Source organism: Erpetoichthys calabaricus, chromosome 6, assembly GCF_900747795.2.
Source record: "Erpetoichthys calabaricus chromosome 6, fErpCal1.3, whole genome shotgun sequence".
NCBI classification, from domain to species: Eukaryota; Metazoa; Chordata; class Cladistia; order Polypteriformes; family Polypteridae; genus Erpetoichthys; species Erpetoichthys calabaricus.
The window spans coordinates 11,045,093-11,068,830 of record NC_041399.2 but is presented as its reverse complement, the minus strand read 5'-3'; the positions used below and the strand labels follow the sequence as shown (position 1 = coordinate 11,068,830).

The 23,738-nt window shown below is 41.2% G+C and overlaps 1 protein-coding gene across 1 annotated transcript; it reads left to right on the top strand.

The window, feature by feature from the left end:
• Nucleotides 1-22,392, top strand: rbis (ribosomal biogenesis factor). The gene is made up of 4 exons (XM_028792827.2): nt 1-140; nt 4,698-4,817; nt 12,697-12,813; nt 20,804-22,392. The coding sequence occupies exons 1-4, from the start codon at nt 54-56 to the stop codon at nt 20,870-20,872; spliced, it is 393 nt and encodes a 130-aa protein (XP_028648660.1). The 5' UTR covers nt 1-53; the 3' UTR covers nt 20,873-22,392.
• The last annotated feature ends 1,346 nt before the right edge of the window (nt 22,393-23,738 follow it).

Genomic DNA, 23,738 nt, shown 5'->3' with positions numbered 1-23,738 from the left:
TTGCCTCTGTTGGCGCAAGTGAGTCTCCAACCACTAGATGGCAGCAAAAACTAATGAAGCGCGAGCTCAGTCACTCCGGTCAACAATCTGAAAGTCAAGAGGAAGACAAGAAGAAGAAGACACGTGTGGTGCAGGTTGCGGTGAGTTTGATTATTTTTATTTTTTGGTGGAATAGGTTTGGAGCTGAGGTGGGCAGATGCCACCTTCAGAACTGAGGTTGAGCACACATACGAACGCAAAGCTGACCGACTTTCTATTTGAAACCCCTCGTGTTAGACGAACTCGATTAAGCAGGCGAGGCTGAAGTTCGTGATTAACACGAAGAGTAAACTCTTCAAAATGTTTACGGAGGGAGCCGGCAGTCCTTTCACGACACATCTCGTGAGCTTGTTTAGCTACCAGATCGACTCATGTCGCTTTTCTATAGGCAGACAATCTGAATCGCCAGCCTGCGCCCAGTCCTGTCGTCAGCCTCAGTCGGATAAACAGACGGCGAAGGGGACGTGGAATCCTCTGCTGCCTGTCCAGCCGGGGTCGCCAGGTGAGCTTGCAGGAGTTTTTTTTTTGGTCGTGACCGCTCATACAGACCACCTCCAGCCAGCTTATGCCCACAGTTCGTGTGTCGGACCTGATCACGAGTAGCAAGCACTGAGGTTCCACAGTGGACTGCACCGGAACCCATTCCTGTTAACCCTGTGCACCTCACACTTTAGATCAATGGTTCTCAAACGGTGCACGGCGAACATTATGAAAGTAATGACGTCCACAACCCCAAAACGTAGAGAAACTCCAAGGGGGGCACCCGAAAAAAATGACCATACGTTTTACAGGGCGCTGCCAACAAGTAAAGTTTGAGATACAACACCGAATCCTGGCATCTCAGCCATAGTTGGGTGTTATCAGTGATGGGCAGGAGGAAGAATACAGGACACTAGTGAAGGACTCTGTTGAGTGCCACAGACTGAACCACCCACAGATCAACATCAGCAAGACAAAGGAGGTAAACGTAGACTTCAGCAGGGTCAAGCCCACTCTGCCCCCAGTTCTCATTGATGGCGAATATCAATGTTAAAAACATGCAGGTAATTACCTTGGGGTGCAACTGAATGGCAGGCTTGAGTTGAGTACCCACACAGAGGCCATTTGTATACAAGAAGGGTCAGCGTCACCTCGATTTCTCACAGAGCTTGAGGTCGTTTGGTGTATGCAGGCCACTCTTAGATGTTTTCAACCAGACTGTAGTGGCCAGTGCCGTCTAATCTGCAGTCGTGTACTGGGTAAATGGCATTAATACAGATGATGCCAACAGACTAAATGAATCGATTGAAACATTGGGTTCAATCTTGGGAGTCGGGCTGGACTCACTGGAGGAAATGGTGGAATAGATGACCTCTCAGCAAGCTTTTTGTTCTGGACAGTGACAGTCATCCACTGGTATGAGCAGCCCCATCGGTAACAGACTGAGACAGCTGCATTGCTCCAGGGAACACCACATGGGGTTGTTTCTACCCTCTACAGTGAGTTGCCCCATGGCCATGGTGGTCTTGTTCCCTGAGTGGTACTGAGCTGGCCTAGCAGACCTCTAAAAAGGGGATAAGGGGAGGAACCCAGTTAAGGCAGAACCCTGAAATCTTTAACCCTTAACAGCTCGAACCATTTCTCATCTCATGAGTACTTGCGTTGTGTACTTTATGCACCAGTGCTAAAGTGGCTATTTATATGCACGTTGTGAGGTTGTAATATAAAATATTGCAATAATTTTAAATTAACATGTTTTTAATTTAATACCACATTACTGAATACTGAACCCTAACCCTGAGTAGTGAGAAAAGCGCTATATAAATGCAAAGAATTATTATTATTAAGACTATCAGAAAATCAACCTGATGCACTTCTCCAGTGCTCATTCGTCACCAGTCACACTTTAATCCACTGCAGGATTTGCACAGCTATCTCATTTCACTTTAGTTATCGAATGTTCTTTCCATTCAAAGTCACTGCAACAAGAACATCTCATGGTTGTCATACATACTGTACCTAAGCACCCATGCGATGTACCAAATGCACCACATGGAACTTGCAACTGGGCATCCACTCATAAAACCGGCTGGGGGCACACTGGAGGTAAACCATTGTGATGCTGTGCTAGTAGTGAATCAAGTGGAGGAGAGATGGCAGATGCTGCTGGTAGGTTCAGGTAAAAGGATGTCGGACAAAAATAACTGAGATCGGGGTACAACAGTGGTTCCCAAACTCGATCCTGGGGACCCACTGTGGCCGCAGGTTTTTGTTCCAACCAGATTCATAATCAGTGATAATAATCGATAACAACTCATCATTTAATTAGCTGGTCTTTTTTTATTCTTCTCTTATTCTGCATTTAGAAAAACACAACACTATGGTTTTTACATTTATAAGACTTTTAGGAATATTTCAATTTTTTTTTCTAAAGCTATAAATGCTTATTTCTGTTTTGTTGTTCTATTATTTTCCCCTTTTGCTGTGTAGTTTGCTCCCTTCAATTAACCCTAATAGTGACAATTAACAACCCGGGATGATGAAAGCAGCAACGACTTCAATGTCAGACTCACTAGTTAGTAAATCATTGGGTTTAATAAAGTGTCCATCTGTCCATCCTGAACTCCTCAAGGGTCACAGTTGCTGCAAGCTTTCGTTTTAGCCATGCGGGTCTTGTTCAGAAAGCGGACGCCACCTGAGACGGCCTTCCCCTCGCCCAAACTCTAACCTTAAGGTCAATAAAATAGGTCCCTGATGTTAAGTCACTGCTTTAGGGCTAAAATGATAATAGAAATGTGAAACCTATTTATATACCTAATCTTAATTATTGTTAAATAACTAAGTGGCGTCCGCTTTCTGGACAAGAGCCGTTACTGTTACCCAGACCTCTTAATTATTTCTTTTATTTATTTAGTTTTTTTTTTTATTACCTTGCAGCTAAACAAAAGCAGGATACGACACAAGCCAACATGTGACAAAGCAAAGGCAGGGGACCTCCAAATCCAACCAATTTCTTAAGTAGAAGCCAATTCTTGTTGTTAGTGAAACCTGTTGTTTAATTCCATGGTTGCTTGGTGCTCATATTCTGCCACACCAGACATTTTCTTTTGACATGAAAATAATAGGGCAAGCACAGGTGTCACTAATGACATTAATGAAGCTTCTGTTCAATTTCAGTGTGGCATAACTGGAACCTTCATTAATGTCATTACTTACACCTGTGCTTTTAGTACTACTGCATGGCAATATGGCTGCCATGAAACTTTTTTTATTTTTCTGAGGATACCATCAGGGTGTTGTTTGGCCAAATAGATCAAAATTTATTAGACGTTCACCTGATGGACATTTCTTGATGAGAAATAATTTTTATTAAGAATAAGTTTCCTTCAGTTAAGAGTTGGATTTAGTTTCATCTTTTTTCAGTGTGAGATTTAGGTAATTCACCAAAACGTGATTTTGTAAAAATATTTTTTTTTTCTCCTTGTAGCTGCGTTTTTCCCAAATTACCAAAGTTCAGCAGCTCTAACTTAAAAAATGGGATTCAACAAAAGCCTGATGCGCCGAAATGATTGCACGGACAAAATATCTTTGGTTTTTGTAAGTTTTAGTTAAAATTCAAAGTAAAACAGTTCACATAAAAAAGTAAATTAAAATAGCAAAAAAAAAAAAAAAATCTTGTTAAGAAAAGTTCTGTTCAAAGCTTAAGTCTTGTTACATTTCAAATCGTTACAAATCACTTCAAAACGATGGTCAGAAAACTGGATGCCTATCCCATTTCTGAGTTGACGATGGGTCTTTCAGGTAAGGTAGGTAGAATGCCTAGAGGGGGCTGGCTGGGTGGTCTCGTGGCCTCAGAACCCCTGCAGATTTTATTTTTTTCTCCAGCCGTCTGGATTTTTTTTTTTTTTGTTTTTTTCTGTCCTCCCTGGCCATCAGACCTTACTTTTATTCTATGTTATTTTAATTCTGATTTATTTTGTCTTTTTTCTCTTTCTTCATCATGTAAAGCACTTTGAGCTCCACTGTTTGTATGAAAACGTGCTATAGAAATAAATGTTGTTGTTTCAAGACCCTGTGTACTGGGACCTGTTCTAAACAACAACTGACACAATTAACACACTGTGTCTCAGTTATAGCAAGAAAGTTCTATCTTTACTAACTTATAGGGGGAAAAGACCATACCATTGTCTATGACTATATGAAAGAAAATTATATTCTATTCAAATTAAGCAAACACTAATATGAGTTCAACTCAAAGCTTTAACTTTCTAAGATTGGCTCTTAACACTCCTCTTAACTAGTGGTGCTAATAATCATGGAAGCAATTGTGGATTGTGTTGTGGCCCAAGCTACTGCTTTTCCAATTCTGGGACCCTGAATTCAAATACTGACTTACAGTAGTCTCTGCCTCGGTGGACTTTGCATGTTCTGCATGTGTTTTTGTAGAGTGTATCCAACGCCCCATAGCCCCCCCCCCCCCTCCCCGGTATCTGTGACAGATTCATTTTGTGACTCTGAGCCAGCCGGGTATGTGTGTGAATGTGGGAGTGAGCCCTGGCATGAGTTGTCCTCCCATTCTGGATCTGCTTCTCAATTTCACTGCATATTTTCTGCATATCAAACAGGATTTCTACTTTACAAACTAACAAATTGTGTGTGTATATTAAATGTCTTTTCAGGTTCTCATCATGGGAAAGAATAAAACGAAAGCGCAGAAGCAGAAAAATGTCTTCCAGGTGGCCAACAAACACATCAAACCCAAGAATAAAGCCAAGCCCGTCGCAACGAGCCTTAAGAAGGTGAGGTTTCTATATTCTGAACCCTGCTGCCCCGGCCAAGCGTTTCCAGTCCCAGTCCGGAGGCTGCTGGTTTTTGTTCCAGCCAGTTTCTCTCTAATGGTTTAATCAGCTGATTTTCTTATTCCACAATTAGAAAAGAGCAGATTTAGAATCATAAGAAAATGAGAAATACTCACATTTATACCTCAGTTTTCAGTTCTTACCTCTCCTTCTGTGGAGTTGACTCCTTTAACGCTATCTTAATGATGACAATTAACAGTGAGTGGAGCAGACAACAGACATACACTTTAAGGCCAAAAGTTTGTGAACCATCACACTTATGTGGGCTTGTTAGACACTCCATTCCAATACCATGGACATTAATATGGAGTTACCCCTTCTTTGTACCCATAACGGTCTCCACTTTTCTGAGAAGGCATTCCATAAGATTTCTGAGTGAGTCTTTGCATGTTAATCCAAAAAAGCTTTTATGAGGGTCAGTTACTGATGTTGGATGAGAAGACCTGGCTGGCTCACAATTGGTGTTCAGTAGAGTTGAAGTCATTGCTCTGTGTAGACCACCTGAGTTCTTCTATGTCTTTATGGATTTGGCCTTCTATGGGGCACAGTCATGCTGGAACAGAAAAGAGTCTTCACAAACAAAACAAAAAAAAACAAAATTGTCTAACATGTCTGCATATACTATAGCATTAACAATACCCTTTACTGGAACCAAGGGGGCCCAGCCCAAACCCTGCCATTATCTCTCCTCCACCAAACATTGCAGTATTGATGGTAGGGTTCTCCTGGCATCTGCCAAACCCAGATCAGTCCTTCAGACTTCTAGGAAGTAAACCATAACTTGTCACTCCAGAGAACAGGATTTCCGAGCCCCACTAGCTGTGTGCATTAATCAATCAATCAATCAACTTTATTTAAAGTTAAAAATCACTATGAAGCATGGTCAACAACAGGGGTTCTCATGTTCAGTCCTGGGGCGACCCTGTGGCTACAATTTTGTATTCCATCCATCCATTATCCAACCTGCTATATCCTAATCAGGGTAATTCCATGTCAAATGCTCACACGTTTTGGACCTCATTGTCACAAGATTTTAATAAAACTTGATTTGGTCATATGAGTAACCCACGGAACTGAAACTGCACATGCCTTAGGTCAATATTAAGGGAGATTTAAGCTAACAAAGGGGTGGGATTATGACTTTGACTGGCTATATCTCCCTAAATAGAAGTTGCACAGAAATGGTTCCCATATTGTTTTTAAACTCTTTTCCAGCTCTGTATTTTGCATAAATACTATGCTATCCCCAAAATAAAAAAAACAAAAACATTTTATTAGTAATTATAATGTTAAAAAAGCAAAAAAAAAAACTTTTAAAATTGGTCAATTTTTTTTTTTTTTTTTTACTAAAGCTATCGTATAATGTCATGAACATCTCCAGAAAATGTGATCTTTGGTTTTTGAGTCCTTGCTGAGCTATCTTTACTAACATGGTTTCATATTACTAGTGGGCCTTTTTCATTTTGACATGACCTAATATTTTAAGCACAGGTGTAAGTAATGACATTAATGAAGGTTCCGGTTATGCTACACTGAAATTGAACAGAAGCTTCATTAATGTCAGTAATGACCCCTTGTGCTTGCCATACTATTTTCATGTCAAAATGGCTTCTGTGAAAAGGGCCCAATCCAATGTGGCTAATAAATGCCAAAGCTCCAGCCTGCGTTAATCAGAGGGGAAGTGAGGTGTGCAATCAATCAATAGAAGATGCTGTCAGTAACCCAGTGGAGATGAAAGCATCGTCTTTGCTGCAGCAGCATGCAACGTCTTTGGTAGAGAACGTGTTTAAACTCGATCAGAAATCTTGTTGTGTTCCTTTCAAATCTCAGCTCAAGAAGGTAACCCCTGCTTTAACACTAGAATTACCAAGGACTACGGAAAAACTTGTAATCCCAGCCCCACCTTAAATCCCTTCGCACCTCTCCGTCAGCCTCTTTTGTGTTGTAAATGTGTCGGTCAGCACAAGCGGCACTGCTATCCCATCACCCTTCACCAACGCAGAATGGACAGAAAGTTCTCTCAGCTCAAGTCTGTTTATCTGCGTGTGAGTTCTGTAGGGTAAATAATATATCGTTATTTAGCATACAGTGGACCCTTGACTTACAACTAGCCTTTGCGAACAAATTGAGTTTGTAAGTCAAGACTATTTTTCCCATAAGAAATAATGGAAATACCTATAATGCGTTCTGAACCTCCCACAGCAACACTTACTTAACCTTTTCATAATAAAAAAGGGTTGTATAATGTGCATAATTTACCAAAAACACCAATAATTTTTCTAATGTACTAACCAAAAAGTTATAAAAAGTGCCTAGCCTACCAGAAACAACAATTTCATACTGTACTCGCCATTTAAGTTGACATCTTTGGCTTGCAGTAAGGGAGGAGGAGGAGGAGAATGAAATGGAAGGTGGTTATCTTTTCTTTGTAAAATTGTCAAGATGGTGGATTTCGACATGCTGTACATATTAGCGAGATCGGTCACACGAATGCCACTCTCATATTTTCTTCGTTTCAATTGTGATCGCTTTCTTTACCTTCGTTACCTTCTCTTCCTTCCTTAGCTTCTTTTCTAGCTTTTTGGTGCCATTTTGATAGCAATTATTGAAATAAATTATATAAATCACTGCACTGACCTAAATTACATCCACAAACACACGTATATCTGGGCTCCGACTGATGCTTACGAACGCTCTCGGCTGTTTGTTTACAATCGCACAAGCAGATACACGTGACCGCATGCGGGTCGTAACTCAAGATGTTTGACGTAATTCAAAACAAAAATTTTGGTCGTAAACCAAGGTGTTTGCATGTCAGGCCCGTCATATATCGAGGGTCGACTGTATAGGTTTTTTCGCTATACAATTTTTAATATTATAGTCATTCGTAACATGGTCATTTTTCATTTTGGGGATAGCATAGTATTTACGCAAAATACAGAGCTGGAAAAGAGCTTTAAAATAATATGGGAACCATTTCTGTGGAACTTGCATTTAAGGTAGATATAACCAGTCAAAGTCATAATCCTCCCCCAAACAAGTTAAAATTTTATTAGCTTAAATCTCCCTTACTATTGATCCACAACACGGGCAATTTCAGTTCTTGGGTAAATCGTATGACCAAATCAGCTGGCCGAGTTTCATTACTCCACACATCAAGGCGCTATATAACCTGACGTTCTGTTAGCCTTCTTAATGGCTTCTGAACTTGAGTCCACTATGACCCCTAAATTATTCTTCTAAGCTGTACTCTCGATTTTCCGACCTCCCATTGTGTATTGAAACCTAACATTTTTACTTCCTATCTGTAATTCTTTACATTTACTGACATTAAATCTGCCCAAGCCTGTATGCTGTCTATATGATGATTCAACTAATTTTTGATTATCTAACAAACCTTGGTATTGTCTGCAAGCTTAACCTACTTGTTACTTATATTCCTATCTAAATCATTTATAAATATTAAAAATAGCAGCAGCCCCAGCACTGACCCCTGCTGGTCACCACTCTAAACATCAGTCAATTCTGATGAGGTTCCTGTGTCTGAGCCAATTCTGCCCCCATCTACACTCAGCACCCTGAACTGCCACTTCTTTTAGTTTGATGCCTAGCCTCTCATGTGGCATCTTATTCAATAATATCAGATGCTCCTCTCTGATAATACCCTTTTGTTGCTCCGTCATACGAGGAACATTCAAGAAGTTTCCGCACTTTTATGTTTTCGTTGGAATCGGTGAAGGCGGGTGGATCAGTAATTGGGCATTAAAAAGTTGGTACAACTGTGGGAAAACTGCATCACAAATGAAGGTGACTATGTGGAAAAGTGATGTAACTTGTTTTTGAAATTCTTAATAAATACAGTTAAAGTGCAGAAACTTTTTGAACGTCCCTCGTCGAATTCCAGCATGTCAGTAAAACATGACCTCCCTCTTCTGAGCCCACACTGATGTTTCAGTAAAACTCCTGTCCTTGCCAAGTATCTCTCAATCTTCTCCTTAGTAATTCCTTCCATTAATTTACCTGTGATGCATGTTAAGCTCACTGGCCAGTAGTTACTCTGCTCAACCACCCTTTTTGATAGTTTTTGCCATTTTCCAGGCCTTTAGAATTTCCCCAGGGTGCAGTGACTCCCTAAAATTATGCATCAGGGGTTTACATCTGTACTCGCAAAACCCTTAAAGCACATGAAGATAAGAGTTATCTGGTCCTGGGGCCTCATTTATAAAGCTTGTGTACGCACAAAAAAGAGGCTCGAAATCTGCTCATGCAACTTCCCACACATACGTCAGGATTTATCAAAGATATCTTGGAGGAACATGCATATATTTACAGCAACTCTGACCCGTGTCTGCATGACATTTTGGGGAAACTGGGAAATGATGGCACCTTTAATCCAGTAAGGGAATGCAGACAATCCAGATAAGTGATGACTCGCACATGTAATAATTCATATCAGAGTCAAAGTGAACTTTATTGTCATCTCAACCATATACAAGTATACAGATAGACGAAATTGCGAAGTTCAGGGTCCACAGTGTAACAACATGAAGTGTAAATGATCAATTAAAATTAGAATTAAAATTTAAAATTAAAACACAAACAAGACAAAGAAGTAGCAGCAATATTGACGTGTAGTTAGCAATATGAACATTGATGCAATGTATGGCATTTGCAATCTAGATACATAAATATAGTCAATAGATATGTAATATCTATATCTGCTATTTATTATTATAATACAGAATTGATCAGTGTATGATAATAGTTGTTTAAGACGTGTAAACAATGACAGGTCAGAATGTTTCACAGCAGTAGGATATCAAGAGTGTCAAAATCCTTAAAGTCAGTGTGAGATTTTCAGTTCTTCTCTACCTGCACACTCGTCTTTACAGGTCAGTGGCTCGCAAGTATAAAAGTTCTGATTTTAGAGGTGGTTGAGGCCATGTGGAAGATCCCAGGGGGCAACATGGTGTTAAGGAGTCTGACAGCTTGGGGGTAAAATCTCTCCTGCAGCCTGGCAAATCTGGGTCTGATGCTGCAGTATCTTCTCTTGGATGACAGAAGTGTGAAAAGTCCATGTGAGGCATGCAAGAGGTCCTGCACAATGCTGCAGGCCTTGCGGACACTGCGTTTGTAAAATATGTCCTGTAGTGAAGGGAGAGGCGCCCCAATAATGTTCTTTGCTGTCTTTACTATCCTTTGCAGGCGCTTGCAGTCGGATGTGTTGCAGTTGCCATACTAGACAGTGATGCAGCTGGTCAGAACACTCTCAATGGTGCCCCTGTAGAACATGGCGAGGATGGAAGGGGGAAGACTTGTTCACTTCAGCAAGTGTAGTCTCTGCTGGGCTTTCTTGATTAGTGATGAGGTGTTATGTGTCCACATAAGTTCCTCAGTTATGTGTACACCGAGGAACTTGGTACTCCTAACAGTCTCCACATCTAAACCGTTGATGCCGAGTGGGATGTGGGCAGGGTGTGATTTTCTGTGACAAACGCAATTTCTACTCAAAACCGATAAATACGATACACAGACTGTATTTTAGCTCTCTTTTATTAGGCCTGAGGCGGTCTATTTGCATTTTAAGAATTTGTTTGGTTATTCTTCAGTTTATATTGGCTGCCTATTGTCACTTCTCAGAGAAGTGGCCAACAGTACAGGAATGTCTCAGACATTCTTTCTCTACATTGTGACAGCGGTGCTTGAAGTCCTTAACTGACTGCTGAGGTGACGTATCCAATTTTTGTGTGGCGCGGGTGTACATACGTAAAACACAAAAGATTTTTGTCAACATAAAGAAGGCATTTTGCAGCAGTGTCTGGTTTTCAGCACATTCAGAGCACTTTACTGTATTCATATTGTAATTAGGGGGCAAGTAGTGAGAGAGAAGCTGCTTTTGTTAACCATAAGCAGAGACGTTCCATTAATGCACAAGTCATCTGGGATGTGACTGGCAAGTGTTGTGTCTCGATGGCCTGGGTCAACGTGACATTCATTTATTTTTAGGCAAAGCAGGTTTTAGAAAACGTGATGTTTGTGACGGCTGGCTTGTTGATAAGGTAACTGGCTGAACCCTCAGTGTGTCACATGGCCTGTACTATTCATTGTGACAGCAATCATGTCATTACATGTGCCAAGTGATAACTGTTATCTACTCAGGCGCTGGCACCTTATGCCCTTTTCTAGGCGATAGGAAGACATGGAGAGGTACAGTAACCATAACGTCGCTACTTGATCTTGTGGTTTCAGGTGTGGAGCACAGCCAGATACTCTTAATGCAGGTGGTGGGGTCTCGATGTGTCAAGAGGGAGGCTGCTCTGCCAGCCAAAGTCCTGCAGCACCATGATTGCATGTGTTTGATGTTGAGTAGCCCGCTCCATCTATGTATGTTTCATGGTGGCATTCGAGGTTCGCTCATATATGCAAATGTAATTTATAAACAGCAAACTGAATAGAAATGTGCGTATGCCAAGTTTTGGTGTACACATTTTCTTGTTTTTGTGGCAAGCGTATATTTTAATATTTTATACATGAAGGCCCTAGTCACTTCCTTGTTAAAGTTAACAGTTTTCCTCCATTTCTATTGGGAGGCTAATCATTTCATTATTAACTGGATCTATCTATCTATTTTGTTTTGTTTTTTATGTAACTTTTTTGGTATAGTTTTTGAAGTCACTTATATCAGTTTTTTATACACTCACAGGCCACTTTATTAGATACATCTGCTCTAATGCAGTTACACTGCTCTTCCAAACAGCCCTCCTTGATGAGCAAGCACTGGTACAGCACATTACTGCACCCACCACACAAGGAAATGGCTTAGGATCCCGGTTGGCAATTTCCCAGGTAGACACGCGGTCCAGTCCCACCCTCCAGAAATGACCCTCTATCTGCCGAAGGCAGGTGTTATGTGGGCGTCCCCTTGGCCTGGTCCAGCCATTCGGTACTCAACAATAAGTATCCTGCATGCCGGATCACCATCAGGGGAACCGCGCCACATGGCCGTAGTGCTGTAACTGATGCTCCCTCACAATGCAGGTAATGTGCCTCATTCAGTACTCCATGAGCAACACAAAGTCAAACCAGCAATAACCAAGGATTTTCCGGAGAGACAGTACCAAAGGAGTTCAGTCTTCGTCTCAGGTCACTGGATAGCGTCCATGTCTCACAAACGGGGCACCAGAACTCTGAAGACTTGGACCTTCGTCCTTTAGCAGAGATATCGTGAGCGCCACACCCTCCTTTCCAGTGACCTCATGACCCCCCATAATCTCCCAATCCATCTACTGACTTTATAAGAAGAGTCACCAGAGACGTGAATGTCACTGCCGAGGTAAGTAAACCTCTCGATGAGGTCGACACTCTCTCCACAGACAGACACACTGCTGATGGCCGTGCCTAAGAGGTCATTAAAGGCCTGGGTGTTAGTTTTTATCAGGACACTCGCAAGCCCAGACACAGAGCCCTGAACAGAACCTTCAGCTAAAGTGTTAGTTTTTAATAATGCCACAAATATTTCAGTTGTATTGAGATAATTGTAATTAAGAGGAACGACAGGGCAGTGTGCAGCCTTTAAGAAAACGGGTTTCATTTGTAAAATGTAGTATGTTATTGTTCAGGGAGTCTCCATGTGAAGCTGTGTGCTAAAGGCACAATAAATAACAACAGCAACAACCTACAAGGTGCTTCAGCATTTAAGAAAACAAGGGAAAGAAATAAAATAGATAGTTGACAATGCTTCTTTTACTAGTGTTTTGATATTTCTGCTTAACAAGAAAGCCTGAAAGGATGATTGCTGTTTTTTTTTTTTAACCTTCAGATAAATGCTGGAAATAGCAGAAAAGTGGAAACAATCAACAAAATTTTCACAGAAGTGCAAAACGAAGTGAAGAGTGTGGGAAAACAGAAGTCACCGGAAAGAACACGCAAACTTCAGGTAGTGTGGATGGACAGCTTTCAGACAGACGGTACATTAAAAGCAGCTCTGGGAAGCTTCTGGGTGAATTCAGTTCAAGTCAGCTGATTCTTACATATCACAGTTTCTAGAAGACCAGCCAAATAAAATTCTGTATCTGTGTATATATGGCACACAAACACATTTTCATGTATAAAAGCAGTAAGATATACAAAACTAAGAACATACGCATAAACACAGACCTGTTTAAAATATGTCATTACCGAGATAAAATGTTAAAAGGACATGCAAATACGACTTCCATTTTACTATGTACTCTTCCCAGAGTGGAAATTAGACAAATTTAGTAAATACTAAGTTTTAAATTGAAGGACAGCTTACGATGATAAATGCTGTGAGTAATGGCAGTCATATTGTTGTGTGTACAAAAACTTCTTACTTTTACCTCCAACCAAATTGCAGTGTGCCTCCCCCCTTCGGCACCACGAATGTGTCAAACTACTTAACCTCCGAAGCCATTTATAAGGTGAACAGAATGTCAGGTTATATAGTGCCTTGACATGTGTGGAGTACAAGTCACAGGAGGTTCTGCTCAAGCTTTATAACACTCTGGTGAGGCCTCATCTGGAGTCCTGTGTGCAGTTTGGGTCTCTTGATTACAAAAAAGGACATAGCAGCACTAGAAAAGGTCCAGAGAAGAGCGACTAGGCTGATTCAGGGCTACAGGGGATGAATTATGAGGAAAGATTAAAAGAGCTGAGCCTTTACAGGTTAAGGAGAAGATTAAGAGGTGACCTGAGTCAAGTGTTTAAAATTATGAAGGGAATTAGTCCAGTGGATCGAGACGGTGACTTTAAAATTAGTTCATCAAGAACATGGAGACACAGTTGGAAACTTGTTAAGGGGAAATTTCACACAAACATTAGGAAGTTTTTCTTCACACAGAGAACGATTGACACTTGGAATAAGACACCAAGTAGTGTGGTAGACAGTAAGACTTTAGGGACTTTCAAAACTCAAGTCCAAGTCACAGGAGGTTCTGCTCAAGCTTTATAACACACTGGTGAGGCCTCATCTGGAGTCCTGTGTGCAGTTTTGGTCTTCAAACTACAAAAAGGACATAGCAGCACAAGAAAAGGTCCAGAAAAGAGCGACTAGGCTGATTCAGGTCTACAGGGGATGAGTTAGGAGGAAAGATTTAAAGAGCTGAGCCTTTACACTTTTAAGCAAAAGGAGATTAAGAGGAGACCTGACTAAAGTGTTTAAAATTATGAAGGGAATTAGCACAGTGGATCAAGACGGTGACTTTAAAATGAGTTCATCAAGAACACAGGGACACAGTTGGAAACTGAAGGGTAAATTTTGCACAAATATTATAACACATGGAATAAGTGACCAAGTAGGGTGGTGGACCATAGGAATTTAAGAACTCAACTTGGTGCTTTTCAGAAGAATTAAGCGAATAGGCCGGGTGAGCTTTGTTGGGCTGAATGATGGCCTGCTCTTGTTCAGATTGTTCTGATGTTCATTTCGAGTAGTAGAAAAACATTAACTGGTAATGGATGAGGGGAAAATTAAAAATACAACAGATTTTGAAATCTAAAGAGTGTAACTGAAGTTTCTCCTCAGTGACAAAATTCATTTGAACAAGGTGTGTCTCCATATTTTGTGTCGAGTTGCATTTCAAATTATTATTAGTTGTTATTTGACATTACAGCTTCTACTGTTTGGCTAAAGTTGTGTCTAATGTTGCTGCTTATTGTGTTAAAACAGAAAAGGCTAGTGTCAGTTTGTTAATAGGAATGGCAATACAAAGAATTTCCAGGGACCACTTTCAGATGTAAAAATATTTTATGAAATTGTTAAAAATAAGGGAAACATATCCTGAAGCCGACCCCATGTGCAGTGGAGACCACATTGTGCTATCGTCAGGTTTAATGAAGGCCATGGTGCACTCTGAGCTGGACTTTTGAAAAATGCATTGTGTAAGAATCAAATGAATTTAATGAGCTGAACAGTTTTTTTATTGGATGGCCCATCAGCTCATCTGCAGTCATTTTTCTGTTGTATTTGTGAAATATGAAGGAGGTGAACACTTCAAGCATTTAACATTTAAAACGACGTCAGAGACCACAGAGAATGTTGCACAGTGTGGGCGATCGCAGCTTCATACACATCTAAAGGAAAACATGCAAGCTTTGTTCTGGACACGCGCGCTACTTTTAGACAAACGGAGTTTCACGTGATGAACGCCCTGTTAACTCACAGCTTCGGGTTTGACAATTCAGAGAAAACAAAGCAAGCCGAGTCCGGCGACCTTTCACCTTTGCCAACTCTATCAAATTAAAACAAGCTCTCTCTGGCTTAACAAGTTACATTGTTGTAGTCCGATTGTGTTTAGGGCAAACTGATAATACATTTAATATGCTTAGTTATTTTCTTTATTTTCATGAAAGACATAGAGGCCGTCTTTAGTTCCTTTTTTTTTTGTTCTTTAAGTCCAGGTAACAAATCAAAAGTAACCTTGCGTTGCTCCAAATAGTTTGACTGCAAATGCATGTGAACACACTGAAGCGGGAGGGTAAAACATCACAAATGGGAGCTTCGAAACGTCTGATAGCACATTAGTGCTTTGAGTAGTGAGAAAAAGAGCTATAGAAATAGTTATATGATTATATATATATATATATATAGCTTGATATATAGCTTGATGATCACAGGGTCCATGAGGGCCCTGGTCCTCCTGAAATCCACCGCCAGCTCCTTGGTTTTGCTGGTGTTCAGATGTAGGTGGTTTGAGTCGCACCATTTAACAAAGTCATTGATTAGGTCCCTATACTCCTCCTCCTGCCCACTCCTGATGCAGCCCACGATAGCAGTGTCATCAGCGAACTTTTGCACGTGGCAGGACTCCGAGTTGTATTGGAAGTCCGTTGTATATAGGCTGAACAAATGTAACAAATTATTATTATGAAACACAGCAGTAGTGTGTGTGGGTTAGATCAGATCACCACCGCACACTGCCGGTTATCGATGGAAAATGTGTGCATGTCCTCCACTATCCTCCAGCACAATTTTTAACAAGTACACATTTGTCCCTTTAGCGGTGTCTCTACCACCTTTGTAGAATATTCACCTCATTCTCACACAGCTTTTCTCCAAATATTTCTTTTTGGTACTCCAAGCAGGCGACACTAGCAATGGCCCGAGTCGCAGCGGCGAGCAGGTACTCGGTGACATCGCTTTGACTTTTCACACTTGTTTACAGCCTGCCATTCCAGGTTCACCTTTCTGTGGTGTTGGATTAAGCACTCGATGGGCACACTTGATGACTGGGATTAAACACACAGCGATTTAAAGTGTACAGCATCTGACAGCATAGCGAATGGACATTCACCCATTTTACATTTATGGACAAAATGTCCCCGAATGTATTTTTTATACCCGATAGCAAGAAACCAGTTTCCTACTGTATCTCCATGTATTTCGTGAATCCACTTTGTCCAGTTCAGGGTGGCAATAGGGAAACTTGTGTTGGCAGCACTGGGCATAAGGCTGGAACACGTTGGGACTATAAAAGACACAAATACATAAATGGAAAATAAGTGTACTCTCTTCACACCTCCTTTGTACACTGAGATGCACTGTGACCTTATAATATATATATATATATATATCTTCTATTTATCTCTAACTAGCTGTACCCTGTAGCTTCGCCCACATAGTAATGAAACAGGGCAAACTTTAAAAATCAATAGACGTTGGCACTGTATCTGATCATGTTCAGCTCTGACGGGAGAGTGTTCTCTATGTGGGGAGAAAAGCACATGGCCGTGATACCTCTGCCAATCAGCAGCTACACTCTAAAACACACGGAGCTCTGATCTCTCTCTCAAAAACGTCAAACGTTACTCCTTAACAATCTCTAGATGATAATGTGTGTTGAAGAAACCGGTATCGCTAGCTAACCAGAGGCGAGGTGCACTCCAACACGTGGTGAGAGGTAGAGCGACTCGAACGGAGGCTGGCGAGTGAATGAGGAAGGCCCCATCCCACTGCTCTTGGCCAACAGCCACTCTGTTGGATTTGCATAACTACATCGGTACCGCAAGTGAACTCTGGTACTTAGCGTGATGAGAGAAGTTGCAAAATGAACTGGAAAGTTCAAGCAAATTATATAAAACAACCCGATCTAAATCCGTTAAGTAATTCTCTCATGAAAAGCGGACAAACATACAGACAAAATGCGCTTGGACCACAGAATTTTTAAAACTGTTTCTTAGTGAGCACCTATGGGACAAGGGTAACCTACATTACAAATTTCAAGTCCTCATGGTTCATGATGAATGGTATTTGGGTTGTACAGTTGTGCTTGAAAGTTTGTGAAACCTTTAGAATTTTCTAAATTTCTGCATAAATATGACCTAAAACATCATCAGATTTTTACTCAAGTCCTAAAAGTAGATAAAGAGAAACCAGTTAAACAAACGAGACAAAAATATTATACTTGGTCATTTATTTATTAACGAAAATGATCGAATATTACATATTTGTGAGTGGCAAAAGTATGTGACCGTTTGCTTTCAGTATCTGGTGTGACCCCCCTTTGCAACAATAACTGCAACTAAATGTTTCCGGTAACTGTTAATCAGTCCTGCACACCGGCCCATTCCTCCGTACAGAACAGCTTCAACTCTGGGATGTTGGTGGGTTTCCTCACATTAACTGCTCACTTCAGGTCCTTCCACAACATTTCGATTGGATTAAGGTCAGGACTTTGACTTGGCCGTTCCAAAACATTAACTTTATTCTTCTTTAACCGTTCTTTGGTAGAACGACTTGTGTGCTTAGGGTTGTTGTCTTGCTGCATGACCCGCCTTCTCTTGAGATTCAGTTCATGGACAGACGTCCTGACATTTTCCTTTAGAATTCTCTGATATAATTCAGAATTCATTGTTCCATCAATGAAGGCAAGCTGTCCTGGCCCAGATGCAGCAAAACAGGCCCAAACCGTGATACTACCACCACCATGTTTCACAGATGAGATAAGGTTCTTATGCTGGAATGCAGGGTTTTCCTTTCTCCAAACATAACGCTTTTCATTTAAACCAAAAAGTTCTATTTTGGTCTCATCCATCCACAAAACATTCTTCCAATAGCCTTCTGGTTTGTCCACATGATCTTTAGCAAACTGCAGACGAGCAGCAATGTTTTTTTGGAGAGCAGTGGCTTTCTCCTTGCAACCCTGCTATGCACACCATTGTTGTTCAGTGTTCTTCTGATGGTGGACTCATGAACATGAACATTAGCCAATGTGAGAGAGGCCTTCAGTTGTTTAGAAGTTACCCTGGGTTCCTTTGTGACCTCGCCGACTATTACACACCTTGCTCTTGGAGTGATCTTTGTTGGTCAACCACTCCTGGCGAGGGTAACAATGGTCTTGAATTTCCTCCATTTGTACACAATCTGTCTGACTGTGGATTGGTGGAGTCCACACTCTTTAGAGATGGTTTTTTAACCTTTTCCAGCCTGATGAGCATCAACAACTCTTTTTCTGAGGTCCTCAGAAATCTCCTTTGTTCATGCCATGATATACTTCCACAAACATGTGTTGTGAAGAGCAGACTTTGATAGATCCTGTTCTTGAAATAACACAGGGTGCCCACTCACACCTGATTGTCATCCCATTGATTGAAAACACCAGACTCGAATTTCACCTTCAAACTAACTGCTAATCCTAGAGGTTCACATACTTTTGCCACTCACAAATATGTAATATTCAATCATTTTCGTTAATAAATAAATGACCAAGTATAATATTTTTTGTCTCATTTGTTTAACTGGGTTCTCTTGATCTACTTTTAGGACTTGAGTGAAAATCTGATGATGTTTTAGGTCATATTTAGGCAGAAATATAGAAAATTCTAAAGGGGTCACAAACTTTCAAGCACAACTGTATATATTCCCAGCATTCGTAATCTGATTGTGTGGGTGGTTACCTACCAGGTAACACTTGTGGTTGGTTGGCAAACATCCACCATGGTGCCCTCTCAGTTGCAAGAAGCAGATCATAGAATGTTGCATAGTTTACAGTCAAATAATGCAAAGTGTACGCGACACGTGTTTCGCCCTCATTTGGGCTCATCAGACGTAAACACTCACTGCACCCCTCTCGGGGATCGAACCTCTGATGTCAGCGTGCGTCTCGCAACTGAGAGGGCACCGTGGCGGATGTTTGCCGACTTGCAGACCAACCACAAGCGTTACCTGGTAGGTAACCACTCATACAATCAGATTGTGATTCAGACTACGAATGCTATGAATGTAATTACTCTGATCTCCAGGCTGTCAAATAAACAAACCACACGCCGTGGCGCAATGTAAAGAGGCTTCGCCTCTGACATCCGAGGTTCGTTTCCCCGAGAGGGGAGCAGTCGAGTGTGTACACCTGATGAGCCCAAATGAGGGCGAAACACGGGTCGTGTACACTTTGCATTATTTGACTGTAAACTATGCAACATATATAGATAGAGATTGATACACGGGATGTTCAAAAAAGTATCAGCCCTTTTTTTTTCGTTTAACTCTATTAAGAACTTCAAAAACAAAATTCTATCACTTTTCTACATGGTCACCTTCCTTTGCGATGCAATTTTCCCAGAGTCGTGACAGCTTTTTAATGCCCAGTTACTTCTCCTCCCAGCTTCACCGTTTCCAATGAAAATATAAAAGTGCGTAAACTTTTTGAACGTCCCTCATATATGTAATTGTAAATTGGATGGCATCATTAAAAATCCCCACCATGGCATGCTAAGAAACGTCTCTGGGTGTCTTTTCTGCCCACTGCTATAATTCACCCGATTGCACTCCTTAGATTTGTTTTGTTGATTGATGTATTTCGGAGTCCTGTGAGTTTGTGTTTTTGTTTTATTTTGGGCCTGCTGCTGAATGCATTTGAAATTCACCGTGAAATTAGTAAAGTTCAGCTAATCTAATCATAAATGTCTGTATGGTCGTAATACACTGCCTGGCCAAAAAAAAAGTCGCCACCTGGATTTAACTAAGCAAATAGGTATGAGCCTCCTATTGGATAATTATTGCATGGGCGATTATCTTTCAGCTGGCAACAAGTTATTTAACCCCAACTGGTGCAATGACTTGCTTCTCATTTCTTAAACAACCATGTCGAAAGACACATCTCGTGGTCGTGGAAAAGATGTTAGTCTGTTAGAGAAGGGTCAAATCATTGGCATGCATCAGGCAGAGAAAACATCTAAGGAGATTGCAGAAACTACTAAAATTGGGTTAAGAACTGTCCAACGCATTATTAAAAACTGGAAGGATAGTGGGGACCCATCGTCTTTGAGGAAGAAATGTGGCCGGAAAAAAATCCTGAGTGATCGGCGATCACTTAAACGTTTGGTGAAATCAAATCGAAGAAAAAACAACATTAGAACTCAGGTCTGTGTTTAATAGTGAAATTAAGAGCATTTCCACACGCACAATGCGAAGGGAACTGAAGGGATTGGGACTGAACAGCTGTGTAGCCGTAAGAAAACCACTAATCAGTGAGGCAAACCAGAAGAAAAGGCTTCAGTTTGCTAGGGAGCATAAAGATGGGACTCTGGAGCAATGAGAGAAGGTCATGTGGTCTGATGAGTCCAGATTTACCCTGTTCCAGAGTGATGGGCGCATCAGGGTAAGAAGAAAGGCAGATGAAGTAATACACCCATCATGCAAGATCTTGGTGAAAAATTAATGCAACACTGGATGGAACTAAATCTTGTGACATTGCAGAAGCTTATCGAAACAATGCCACAGCGAGTGCGTGCCGTAATCAAAGCTAAAGGCGGTCCATCGAAATATTAGAGTGTGTGACCTTTTTTTTTTTTGGCCAGGCAGTGTATAACGTTTCTTTCTGACCATTTCATTTGTTTACCTCCCTGCTCTCTTCCGTTAGCCGAGTGTATTTTATTTGTGGCTGATGCCATTCTGCTTTTCTCCTCTACAGATTCCAGTATCGGCACCAGTTGAAAGTGTGAATATGGAGGCTGCCACCCAGCTGTTTTCACAACTATAAGATGCTTCTGCGCCCTCATGTCTGATGACAAATTGTTTGTACTACGGGCCGTGTAAGCCTGCATTGCACTGTGTATATTATTTTTGAAAAGAATACAAACTTCTAAAGTAAATTAAGCTTCACCAAAGTTGGCAAATTATACAAGGAAAAAGGTGTTCATTGCTGTCAAAAATGTCTTCATCATTACAGACTTTGTCAATTTTAAAAAAAGAAGGCATTAGTGGAAAACTGGGGTTTGGTGCTCTAATGCCAGACAGTTGTGGACACTGAAATTCTTGCCATCTGTTTGGCTTTTTCATTGTTGCATTTTATTGAAGCGGCTGGGTCGTCTCGTTTAACTCAATCGTATTTTTGGGCTCTTTATTCTCCAAACTTCAGAAAATTGAGACAGGATTAGCTGGTGTTCCTTTTACCTGTCCACAGTTTGATTGGTTTGCTACTTGAAGAAAGTGCATCAGCAGGCTTTAACGTGAGGTGTAGGTGTATCACGGCAGACCCGTTGAAGTGGAGGGGAGATGGATGCCAGCCTCGTTTATGGAGTACTGCAGTGACTCAAATGTTAACCAGCAATCGGATTTTCGTTTCTAGTTTGATAAAAGAAAAAATAAAATTTGAAGGTAAACAATTTAGTATCTGGCAAGAGTTCATATTTTGTTAACACTAGTCTAGAGCTTAAGACCCGACACTGAACATCAGCTAGAAGGTTGCTGAACTCCTTGGGTAGTTCTGGGTGAGTCGTTTACTCCAACAGCACACCCGTTTGTTATTTTTGATCATTTTAGTGCTCTACAATTTTGTACTTTTATTACCACCCAATTGACGGCTTGTAAGTGTACTACAGCTACAACTGCCTGTATTCTGTTTAGAGAGAGTTAGCTTAGCAGTACCCCTTGACGTGGCCGTGCGCACTGTGAATTGTGCAGTGGGTAGGCAGAGGAGGTCCGGTAGACTGACATGAGCGCCTCTCGACAAGGCAAACCGCTCACAAGGTTTTAAAATGTAAACCCTGAGTTTTAGGCATACAAGCAGCCCCTGCTCGGCAAGGTTTAGTTTGACACCAGCAAGTGGGGTAACGTAATGACTGACAGGAGGGCCGTCTAAATCGCTAATGTCTCAACTTTTTGCAGGCTTACATGTTCAAGATTCAAGTGACTTTTACCTTCTGTAAAGAAAAATCTGTAAAGTAACCCCCCAGGTTAAAGTAGGCCTGTGTGAATCGGGTGGGACTGCAATTACAAGCGTCCTCTGGTAATAAATACCCCAACTCCTGCTGTAAAATGGACAACGAAAAGGCATGGTGATGTACGGGAAGTTGTGTGTTTAGAAATGTGAGGTTGTAAGAGATTGATTTTGACTTTTTTTTTTTTTTTTTTTTAAAGTGGTGTTTACTTAATGAAGTGTGGGGTCACCTATTAAGATTTTTAAGCCATTAAAATTTCAAATACTACAAAATGATCAAAGGGTTTGTAATATGTTTCTCAATTTAACAAAAGCCAAATAAAGTTAATTATTAAATTGTTGTCTACGTTTTGTTGTTTCTGAATTTGTATCTGTCTAATTCAAGGCTACAGTAATAAAAGTAGTGGAAAAGTTGTGCTAGTTCAACAAAATGACTGTTCTGAAGCTCTGTCCACCGGTTATGCCATCTGTCACTTGTCTTGTTGCCTTCGTTCTTGAGACATTCCCGCCCTCTTGTGGACGCCAGATGGCATTACACTCGGGCATGGACAGAAGGTAGAGAAGTGCTCATTTACACACAAGTGGAGATTTGTAAATGTAAGCGTTCATTTGAATCCACTGCTGTATTTTCATTCAGCCCAGTGAACCACAGATTTAAAACAAAGTCTTTAAATCAGGACTAGTTTACACATGGAGTGTCAGAATTCACTTGTACTACACTTAAAAATCTAAAAGTCATGTTAAGAGATGAAAGGATGTCTCATAGGACACTGCATCCTAAAAATACGTCGCCCCATGATCTCACCATTCTAGTTGTCCATGTCAGTGAATAATGTGAATTTCCCCTTGGGGATTCATAAAGTGTCTATCTATCTAGAGCCAGGTCTGAAGGTCACGTGCCCACAAACTGTTGGCCATAATTAGCTACTTTAATGTTAACCATAGACTCGGGTGTTCAGAAAAAAGTTCAAGCAACTGCTCTCAAGGTAAAACTGAAACAGTAAACTCATTCCCAGTTGGACTCTAGAAACTCTCTCCCCCAGAGTTGTTTCACACGGACAGACAGACGAGGGTTTTCACAATTGGTGCTTCGTGCATTATATGCAAACGCACCTAAAAAGAAAAAACAATGTAACATAGTAAGTAGAAATATACTGTGGCCGCTAGAGGGAACTCCTGCTGCCCAAACGCTGATACAGACAGATGCGGACACGAGTTCAGCACACACACTTTTATTTTTTCATTTTTTCCCACACGGGAAGTGTCTTCAAAAATTTCCCACCTGTAACGTACAGTTCAAGCACGCATCACAACACTACACAAACACAGTTCTCTTCTTCTTTGTCTTCCTCTCTCTTTGACTCCACTCTTCCCTCCAGGAAGCGTTGACCACCTCTTCCCAATTCTGGTTCCCAGAGTCCTGGCGGCTGGCTCCTTTTATAGGACACCCGGAAGCGCTCCAGGTGTTCAACGACCTTCTTCCGGAAGCACAGTGCTGCCACACAGGGCTCAATAGATCCTGCAGCACCCACAGATCCCAGCAGGTCTGCTCCAAACTCAATTCCCAAGGAGCCCTGTGGGAGTCTGAGGCACCGCTGCAACCCAGGGATGCTGCCACCTAGGGTCCTGGGGGAGGTAGTGCCCTGAATAAGCTCTCTCTCTCCCCTGGTCCTTCCATTGTTAAGGC

What these genes read in the sequence shown, in the direction of transcription:
- rbis (XM_028792827.2), top strand. Translation starts at nt 54, where the DNA reads ATGAAGCGCGAGCTCAGTCACTCCGGTCAACAATCTGAAAGTCAAGAG. An exon ending in TCGCAACGAGCCTTAAGAAG is followed by an intron (nt 4,818 to 12,696) that starts GTGAGGTTTCTA and finishes TTTAACCTTCAG; the next exon opens with ATAAATGCTGGAAATAGCAG. An exon ending in AAAGAACACGCAAACTTCAG is followed by an intron (nt 12,814 to 20,803) that starts GTAGTGTGGATG and finishes TCTCCTCTACAG; the next exon opens with ATTCCAGTATCGGCACCAGT.